The sequence below is a fragment of the Cydia pomonella genome, chromosome 19, assembly GCF_033807575.1.
Source record: "Cydia pomonella isolate Wapato2018A chromosome 19, ilCydPomo1, whole genome shotgun sequence".
In the NCBI taxonomy this organism is placed as follows: Eukaryota; Metazoa; Arthropoda; class Insecta; order Lepidoptera; family Tortricidae; genus Cydia; species Cydia pomonella.
In genome coordinates this window covers 6,273,751-6,284,142 of record NC_084721.1, presented here as the reverse complement: position 1 = coordinate 6,284,142, position 10,392 = coordinate 6,273,751, and the positions used below count along the sequence as shown (strand labels likewise).

The 10,392-nt window shown below is 37.6% G+C and overlaps 1 protein-coding gene across 4 annotated transcripts; it reads right to left on the bottom strand.

Annotated features, from left to right (window-relative positions):
- Positions 1-3: 3 nt before the first annotated feature.
- Positions 4-10,102, bottom strand: LOC133528273 (protein FAM161B). 4 transcript variants are annotated; one of them, XM_061865586.1, is made up of 8 exons: positions 8,810-10,102; positions 6,617-6,798; positions 5,355-6,198; positions 4,762-4,926; positions 3,687-3,914; positions 2,213-2,492; positions 586-866; positions 5-409 (listed from the first exon to the last, which is right to left on the bottom strand). In XM_061865586.1, exons 3-8 carry the CDS (start codon positions 6,179-6,181, stop codon positions 61-63), a joined length of 2,130 nt encoding a protein of 709 aa, XP_061721570.1. In that variant the 5' UTR covers positions 6,182-6,198; positions 6,617-6,798; positions 8,810-10,102; the 3' UTR covers positions 5-60. The 4 variants fall into 4 exon arrangements, with proteins under 4 accessions (XP_061721568.1, XP_061721570.1, XP_061721571.1 ...); XM_061865587.1 differs by lacking the exon at positions 8,810-10,102 and adding an exon at positions 6,995-8,438; XM_061865585.1 differs by lacking the exon at positions 8,810-10,102 and having other exon boundaries at positions 6,617-8,438.
- Between the last annotated feature and the right edge of the window lie 290 nt (positions 10,103-10,392).

Here is a 10,392-nt window from a genome sequence, read left to right as displayed (position 1 = left end):
ATTTTTAAACAAATTTTACTGACCACATTGCTTAAAGAAACTCCACCATAACTAAAACATTCACTTACCATCAAGACTATCAATAGCATCTTCGTCGTTTTCTATTCTATTTAAATATTCCATCATGTTTGCATTGTAGTCATTCAGGGAGTCTTTCCGCGATACGCTAGGAGTATTAAAATGGTATGTTTTACATTTCCTTGAGCTCCTCTTCTTGGTTTTTCTCGGGGAGAGTTGTATGTAGTCAACGGGAGCGGAGTGAGATCGCGGTGCGTAATATCTCTCAAAAAGCAGAGGCTGCTGTTGGACTCTTCCATACATAAGTTCCATTTCGTGGAGGAATTCCTCTCGCCTCATTCGCTCCTCGTCGCGTCGAGTTTGCAGACGCATGGCAATGTCTTCTTCAGCACTGAAAGAATATAAGAATTTTTATCGTCTCATCACAATTAAAATCATTGTCCCCATTTTTCTGTGACGCGCAATATTGTAAATTTTTTTTCTTAAGAGAAATGGCACCATAATAAATATATACCAACGCATTCCGCAAATAATTCATCAAAAATAATAATGGAATACATGACTCACTTATTTTTAACCAGAGTCCACGCTGGGTTAGATCTCAGCAAGCGATCCCTGTGACGCATTTCGCGTATTCTCCGCTGCTCTGCCATCCTACTGGCCGCGTCCATCTCAAACCGTCGGCGGACCGCCTCGGCCCTCAGCAGAGCTGCCAGGTTCGATCGGCCTGAGGCTGCAGCTCGAAGCTCCAAGGCGGAGAACCCTCGCATAACTCCTACGTCACCGCTGGTACCGACGCTCTCGGTGCTTTTGCTTTCTTGGGACATTTTCATTGCTACGTTTTGCATCTGAAAACACAAGGAAGGGAATCATACTTGTGTCATTATCTCAAGTACTTGTAGGCAGTTTAAGTAAAAACCTGGCCTCGGTTTAATATGTGTAATTTCCCATAAACTGGCTGCTTTAATAAACACATTAAATTTTTTATTTGACTAGTTCTATAAATGCCATGCGAATATTATTGTATGCACACAGAATGCCTAAACTCCTTGAATAGGGTTGTTTCCAATTTTTTGAAACGCTCGTATTACGTTCTATATTAACTAAAAGTTGCCCTAAAACTCAACTTTTATACTAAAAACGGCTTTAAATATGTTAAATTAACAAAATATATTTTGACAAATGCTTTCGCGCCCAAAACGCTCTTTGAAAATTGTGTGACGTCACAGTTTACGGTTTGACACATAACTACATACGCACGTAGAAGATACGAACTGTCAACTGACATTTGTCATTTGTTGTTTATCGCCTAACTGTCAACAGTGTCAATCCGAGAGTTGTGACGTCATCAGAATCTTCAATGTCGTTTCGAGTTTGGTCACGTGACGTGTGCCAAAAGATATCTTAAATTCAATATTTACAAAAATATAGTCATTACAGGTCCCCTAAAAGTAGTTTAACATGTTCTTATAATCCAAAATAATTTATTGGGATACAATTCTGCCCTAATATTTGTAGATGGAAACAACCCTATTACCTCTCTTCTCCTGTGGACATCTGTAAAGGTTAGACTACTGTTGCAAATTGCCAGTTAGCGACTTGCCACGAAAGCACCACTTAATTCTCTATAGATCGAGTCATTTACGAAGACGCGTGCCTTGACTCGTATTGTCATGTTATTAAAGGTTAGATTTGACAAATTTGAGAGTCATCGTGAATCATAAGAACTATAGACATACCTACATTTAAACAAATGTGGTGATAGCGGCCACTAAGCTTCTTAGCCGCTCTGTCAGCCTACCTAAACGGCTTCAGGTCTAAGTATAACCGCGAAAATCAAAGTTCGCAAATTGCGGGCGTCTTCTTCTGTCACTTTAATCCTTCTTTGCACTTGCTACGCCTTCATTGGAGTAAAAGAGAAAGATCCCCGCAATTTACGAATTTTAGTTTTCGCGGTAGGCCCTCATGGTAAACTTTTCCTTTTCCTCAACCCTTTTCTAATTCTTGTTCTCCGGGCTTCTCGATACCTGTCTGTCAGAAGAACTGATTTACGAGATGCCAAAAAATAGGTCAAACGAGGTCGCTTGAGCAGGTGCGATGGATGACTACTGCTGACAAAACGCCACTTAATGCTTAAGCACCAAGAATAAACTGAAATAGTCTCTAGTTGCACCAAGAATAATTTTTCTCGTACCTTCTTCGCCGCTCTGTCAGCCGTATTGAACCTAAACGGCTTCGGACTAGTCGTAATAAAGTTTTCCTTCGCCGTTTTCTCGTATCTGTTCCTTTTCTCCGGACTCCTACTCCTCTGTCTGTCAGAAGAACTGACAGATGGGATGCCAGGAGATGGATCGATGGGCAAATCGCTGTGGGCCGCTGGCGTGGACAACCGGCTGCGATCGCGCATAGCCATGGAGCCGGGAAGGTTAGCGCTTCGGAGCATTTCTTCTGATCTGATTCGCCGGTTCATTGACCTGTAATATGTATTAACATGAGAATCATAAACCGAAAATTAATGTCATATAATAATATATAGTAATTCAGCCTATATACGTCCCACTGCTGGGCACAGGCCTCCTCTCATGTGCGAGAGATATATATAGCTCGGGCTATAGTCCCCACGCTATTCCCGCAATGCGGGCAATGCGGATTGGGGACTTCACATACACCTTTGAATTTCTTCGCAGATGTATGCAGGTTTCCTCACGATGTTTTCCTTCACCGAAAAGCTAGTGGTAAATATCAAATGATATTTCGTACATAAGTTCCGAAAAACTCATTGGTACGAGCCAGGATTTGAACCCGCGACCTCCGGATTGAAAGTCGGACGTCATATCTACTCGGCCACCACCGCTTTTAATGTCATATACGAAGGAAAAAATGACCAAGGCCTCCTGTGCCCAGGGCTGGAATCTGGAATCGAACCAGCGTCCTATGTTTACGCAACAGATGCCTAGACCGCTCGGCCACCTGGCCACGTAAGTGGAAATGTCCATGTATACCTATTCTCTCAATTTTTTGAGATCTTATGGCACCCCCTGGCCATCCCTAAGAACAATTTGAATCCTAAAGGTGACATCAAGAAAACCCTTAAAATACTAACGATGCGCATTGAAGTCGTATCTCTGTCTGTGCTGTCTCCCAAAACGACAATACAGCGCTACCACCTCCTTTGAGACAGTGTCAATCAGTGGCATCGCTAAAATATAAACTAAAAAAACTATGGCTCTCAGATGAAGAACCTACTGACAGGTAGGAAGATGTGTGCGGTCATAATATATATTTATATTTATTCATATATGTATATAAAGATATTTATTTATATGTATATAGTATATTAGTATGTAATAATATATAATTACTTTAGATATAGTTTTTAATTACTCTTTTAGGTATGGGTTAACTGGAAGAGATCCCTCTTAGGGATAAGTTCGCCTTTGTACTACCCAATTATATTCCATCTGATGTCATATTTATTTTTCTCGTACAATAAAGTGTTTACTTACTTACTTACAGTAACAACTTCAAATGTGACAACATTTTTATTAACAGACGCTTTTGAAACGTGATTCAACGTTCTGTATGTGTAATTGTGTACTATATAGGATGCCTTCAAATTTTAGATATATAAATAATCTATAGTTGTTTACATATTCATTGAAACTGACCTAAAAAATTCTTCCTCCTTCATTTTATCGTAAAAATAGTTTGAAAACAAATTCTTAGGCACTGGCCTTGCGCGAAATCTTTTCTTTTTCTTCGGCTTCGGTAGGGCGTGAATCGCTCGTTCACAGCCTCTTCCTGCTTCCAATCCGCCTTCTTCCCTTTTTGTAAAACTGAAAGGCTTCATTTTAGCGCGGAGCTCTGCTTCGCTGTTGATTTTCGTTATAGCTCTCCTAAAATATATGTTGATGCTCGTTTATTTAAAACAATCACTATTTTTTTATTATTATACAGGAGTAAAACGAGCAGACGGTTCACCTGATGGTAAGCGATTATAATGTAAACTGATTAAGTGACTAGGCCACAGAGTACCAAAACCTAAGCCAAATTAAAATTAAAAAATGAATAATGAATATGTTGGAAAGCTCGTCACCTAAGAATCTAAATAAAGTTGTCACTCATGTGAGCAATAGTAACCGCTCTTGTACATACACGAGTTATAATAGAAAAGAAGTACCCCTTCAACCGAACAAGGGTCTGATCAGAAAATTACACTATGTAAGTCCTTATTAACTTTCGGTATGTTCATGTTCACAGGAGAGACCTACTCGACGTGTACGACCTATTTATATATTTACAGCAAAATAACCAAAAATACCTAGGCTTTTTCGTATTCATAGTGCGGGCCTGGAAATCAACCTGTAAACATAACGTAGGTAAAATAAAAATTGTGCAATGCGAAAAAAGTAGCGTTTCTAATAGATAGAATGAACAGGTTGCTACTGACTAGATAGAGTGTAACAGAAACAAAGCCATTCATGGTGATAATGATACATTAAAGTCAGATTGCTAACAAACGTGTATATCCTTAAGTGATAAGTCGAATGACCAAACCAAAAAGACAAATTTACTACAATTAAGAGCAATGAAAGCGGGTCTCCTTTTAGGGAATGGCAATACAAAATGACCCGCTTAAATTTCTCTTTGGTATAGTTGGTCCTACAGACCCTACAGTCTTATGACCAAATGGCATACGTATATAATAACAATTGCTTATAGTTCAACCATGGAAATTGAAACCTCATCGCTTGATCCTCAAGAATTTTGTCGTAGAGAGGTATCCGAGACTCTATGGGGATAGGTTTGGTCCGGAATTGCTGACGGTCGCATTTTCTGTGAAGCATATCTTCGGAAAACGACTTTTGCAGGCTACGAAGCTCGTTTACTGCCCTTACTTCTTCATCTCTACAAATAAGGAAAAAAATCTTGCAGATTACCTACATTAACACAAAGCACTAATTACTCGGACTAGTTACTCGTTGGCAAACGTACCTATTAAATACATACATTTATGAAAAAATCAAAGGTGCGTGTATATATAGACCACATTTGACATTAGCTGTTAAATTGAGGACTATAGGCTAAAGCCTCTTGAGAGGACGCATGTGTTCAGCTGTTGGACATATATAGATCGTGTCATTCACAAGGACGCGTGCCTTGACTCGAATTGTGTCATGTTATTAAAGGTAAGATTTCACAAAACTGCGCGTCATTGTGGATGACGCGATGAGCTATATAGTTGTTCTAAATATCTGCTACTACTGCCTTCGGTAATTACCTAATGAGCCGTAATTTCCACGTAACTTAATAAAAAGTATCTAATTTTATCTTACCTTTCTGTCATTTTAAACGGCTTCGGCACAGTTATACTCCTACGTCTCCTCTGGGGTGACCCAAATCGCTTAGCTCTCAACGGACTAGACGGCATACTTTGAGTTTTAAACTCATCGTCGTCCATAGTACTTTTCTTCAGTCTTGAATATTCCGCTCCGTCAAAAAACTTGTCAAACTTTTGGTCGACTTCGTTCTTCCTTTCAATTTTATCATCGTTCCAGGATATGGAACAGGCGGAATGGTTTCTTTTTGGTTTCGACGTCTTTTCTTTCATGGAACTACATTTAACAGTATTCATTTTAGGATCATCGTCTATTTTGACTTCGATATTGGTAACAGTCAGCTTTTTAGTCGGTTGTTTCATAGAAGACATAGACAGGTTCTTATTGGAACAATCAGAAACACGTCTTCTGTTAATCCTTGCAGCTCCATTGAACTCTGAGCTTTTATCTTTTTTCTCTGTGCCGTATTTACGCCTCAATGTACTATCACTACCACAAGGTGTTGTAACAGTTTTATCAACTATTTTATTGTCAATGCCGTACGCTTCCTCTTTTGCTTGTATATTATCCCCATTACAATCATCTATTAAGTCCACAGCATATTCTAGCATTACTTTCTTCTTCTGTCTTAAAGATCTTAACGTAGAATAGAATTCTTCAGTCGGCAGATGATTTATTTCATTATAATTAGGAATAGAGCGGTAGAAATCTTTTATTTTCTCCGTATTTACGTTAACAATATTCACCGAACAAGTTGAAGAAGAATCAATGGAATTCTGTGCGGTTACAAACTTGTCTTTTCTCTCATAGTCGGGTTTAGGCATTTTACTAACGGGATCCACTGGAAGTTTAAGGCAAGCATTTGTAAATACACTACACCTATGGTTCATATCTACGTTACAGTAAAATTTACGACTAAAACAAAGTATCTAAGTTACGGGGGGTGAATTACTTAGGGAACAGATTGTTGTAGCAATCGTTGCCATGGCTGTCCGCGCATGTACTTTGCGCATAGCAATAGAAAATACCGAATGGCCTTAGCTCTCCATTATTCATAGAACAATTTAGATAGATATGCTTTTAGGGTATTGTCATTTGTTGAATGGATAGACATTTGTTTCAAATTATGTTATTATCGCAACCTTAGGTAACATTTTTTGTGTTCTTGTGAATACAAATACAGGCTTATAAATACATCATTCACATACTTTAGGTATTCTATTTTAAAGAAAATTTAAAGGCCTCCAAATATACCTTACCTGTAGTATTGAACAAGCCGTCTAAATTGCATTCTAATCATCAATTAGGGCTTCGAGCACGGATGTTTAAAAATCCTCTTCATTGAATTTACTTTCACCGTTTCGCACTTTTCTTCGTTTAATTAGTTTACACTATCTTCGTTATTCAGTTATTAAGCCCATAACAATACCTAAATAAGTATCTAAAAATGAAATGCTGGATAATTATTTTCAGTGGTTTTAGTTAATCTTCTTGTTATTCGTTTCCATTGGAAACTACAAAAAGTACATTCATATCTAAATTGCCAACATATCAGATTCATTCATTCCTAATCAATCACTGTTACGATGGATGTTTAAAAAAAATTAAATGAAAATTGAAATTCTACCAATACCTACCGTAGTACTTGGGGATCCTCACAGCCAACACAGGTTTATATAGTTAAAATAGTCATCATCTCATCCATCACGCCTTAGTGTAAAGCCTGAGTGGACTCTCGAGTTGGGCGTGCGGGGCGGGGCGTGCGGCGTGCATGTTCAACAAAAGCAAACGTATAGGAGCAGCCTTAGTGCACGCTGTTATAAAATCACTTGTTAGCCCGACGCCACGCTGCACGCCCTGCCGAACGCTCCGCTTCGAGCGTCCACTCAGGCCTTACACTTAGGCATGTAGATTTATACTTAAATACAAGTACTGTGTGCAGAATTGTAGATGTGTTATTGTGGCTGTGAAGGCCTAGAGACGTGGAGAACATTCGTCTTACTCTTTCCGGTGCATGCGACACTAATCTCAAAATACACTACTGCTCAATTACTACCAATATTATAAAAAACTATTCTCATAACGAATGAAACTCAAATGAACTTGTTACCAAAATGAACCGTTCTCGATTTGCACTTTCCTCAATATGGGCCAATTCCAAATAGACTGAAGCTCATAAAAACCGGTACACAAAAGGCTCTTTTCCCAAAATACCCTAAATTTGAAATACGGGAAAGTATCAGAACACCCGATTTTCATAATAATTGATTCACAAAACGTCATGTTCCCAAAATACACCAAACTCACGATTGTCATACTTTATACGGGTACGGTGCTTTTTAGGGTTCCAATATGAAATATGTATAGGTACATACTAATATATTTATTACAATTTGCTGCAAAATAGTATCGATAAATTGAGTGAAATCTAAAAAAACGTTACCGGGCTCTTTAGTTCGTATCAAACTCACGGCACTTATGTTTAGGAAAGAGATTTTTTCAGCGAAAACTATTTTTGTTGAAAGTACTTGTAATGCACTATTCCCTTGATTTTTCATATTTTTGTTAAGCTCGGTATAGTAGTATTTTTCTAAGATGTCAGAATTGCCTTATAGAACTATATAGGGCAATTCGGACGACTACTACTGCTCAAAATTTTTCGAGGAAGGCAATTTCCTCCAAACGTATACACTGAATCAAAAAACTTTCTTTGTAACCTCCCTATCCTTACTATTTTTAGGGTTCCGTAATCAACTTCTGTCTGTCTGTCTTTCTGTCTGTCCGTCCGCAGCTTTGCTCCGTGATGGTTAGTGCTATTAAGCTAAAAGTTGACATAGATATACAAATTAATATCTTCGGCCTCCCATACACATTAAGTGGGAATTACATTTTTTTTCGCTTCAATCCAATCGCGTAGGATCAAATGATGTCGCGGATGCGAAGCAACCAGTAGTGCGATTCGCACATTTCCAATTCTTAGAATTTTTGTTCTCGTGACTAAAATTATACCTGTGCCCATCATAAAGGAGAGCGGGCGCCCTTTTTGGTTCTCAATAAAAAATAATTTCAGTGCTGGACCTCCTCTTGGCCATGGTAAATCTCAAGAAACAAAATAATGACATCGATTCCTTTCCTAAAATATGACAATCAGAATTTAGTGTATTTTGGGAAAAGGCCGTTTTGTGAATCAATCATTATGGGAAACGGGTGTTCTGTGATTGAAATTTAGGGTATTTTGGGAAAAGAGCCTTCTGTGTATCGGTTTTTATGAGCTTCAGTCCATTTGGAGTTGGCCCATATTGAGGAAAGTGCAAATCGAGAACGGTTCATTTTGGTAACAAGTTCATTTGAGTTTCATTCGTTATGAGAATAGTTTGATATAATATTGGTAGTAATTGAGGATTGGTGTACTTTGAGTTTAGTGTCGCATGCACCGGAAAGGTCTTACTTACATGTGGTCTTCTGTAAGATGAAGAGACTTCGCTAGTTTAGTATTAAAGCTGTCTTCTATAATAGTACTGGAGCAACGGTAGTCTTAATTCTCTCGCACCCTCTGGGGTCTGCCCTCGGAGACGTGGTCTACAACCCTATATGGAAGCCGATTAGTAAGTAATTTGATAAATAATTTACACCCTTATGGTGGCTCCAGTAAGTTAAGTACTATAATCTGTCAAGCCATTTCAGTCAGTAGAAAAAAGCGGCAAATTAAAAAAAAAATTGCGCAAAGAGTTATCGTCAGGTAGAAAATTTGAAATTCGCCTTTTTCTACTGACAAAGTTGTTTGACAGACTCCAATTATTTTCTTTGAAAAGTTATTTTTTGTAAAAAGGTGATTCCATCGAAAAATTTTGTATTTTTAGGGTTCCGTAGCCAAATGGCAAAAAACGGAACCCTTATGGATTCGTTATGTCTGTCTGTCTGTCCATCCGTATGTCACAGCCACTTTTTTCCGAAATTATAAGAACTTTACTGTTGAAACTTGGTAAGTAGATGTACTCTGTAACTTCTAAAATAAGAGAATGATAAAACTAAAAAAAATATATGATGTACATTACCATGCAAACTTCCACCGCAAATTGGTTTGAAAGAGATCTAGTTAGTAGTTTTAAAAAAACAATAAATTTTGGGGGTTCCCCATACTACATAAACTGAAACTCAAAAATTTTTTTTCATCAAACCCATACGTGTGGGGTATCTCTGGATAGGTCTCCAAAAATGATATTGAGATTTCTAATATCATTTTTTTCTAAACTGAATAGTTTGCGCGAGAGACACTTCTAAACTTCCACCGAAAATTGGTTTGAACGAGATCTATATAGTAAGTAGTTTTTTTTTAATACGTCATTAATTCCCCAACGTATTTGCGTACCCAACCCTTCATGGGTGAGTCCGACTCGCACTTGCACGTGTTGGCATTACATAAGATCAAGAATATATTTATGTATGTCACTTTATTGCACATAAACAGGTTATAACATAAAACGGACAAAACAAAAGTTATGTATAAAGGCGAACTTATTCCTTAAAGAGATCTCTTCCAGCTAACTTTTGAGAAAATGCGAAAAGAACAAACACTAACAGGTGAAAGACAAATCAATATAAACAGCAGCAATATGAGAATTTTGGATAGGTACACATAAAATTAGGACGAGAGCAATAAATAGTAAATAATAAAATATAATAAAAAGTAGAAACCCCGTAGTATGAATACGCAAACTATAACATATACATAAACCTATGTACATATAATACACATTATAAATACATGTATGCATACATAATTTACATAAACATATATATATATATATATATATATATATATATAAAGTACTCAGTTTTAACATCAGGAGTCTAATAACCACAACTTTTTCAACTTCTCCTTGAGTGAGGCAACAGATTGTGATTTTCTTACGTCCACTGGGAGATCGTTCCACAGACTAACTGAGTGGACAGTGAAAAATCTAGAGTACACACGCAATAATTATATAAATATACTCTGACACACCACCCACTTTGTCAGTAAAAAATGTAGGCG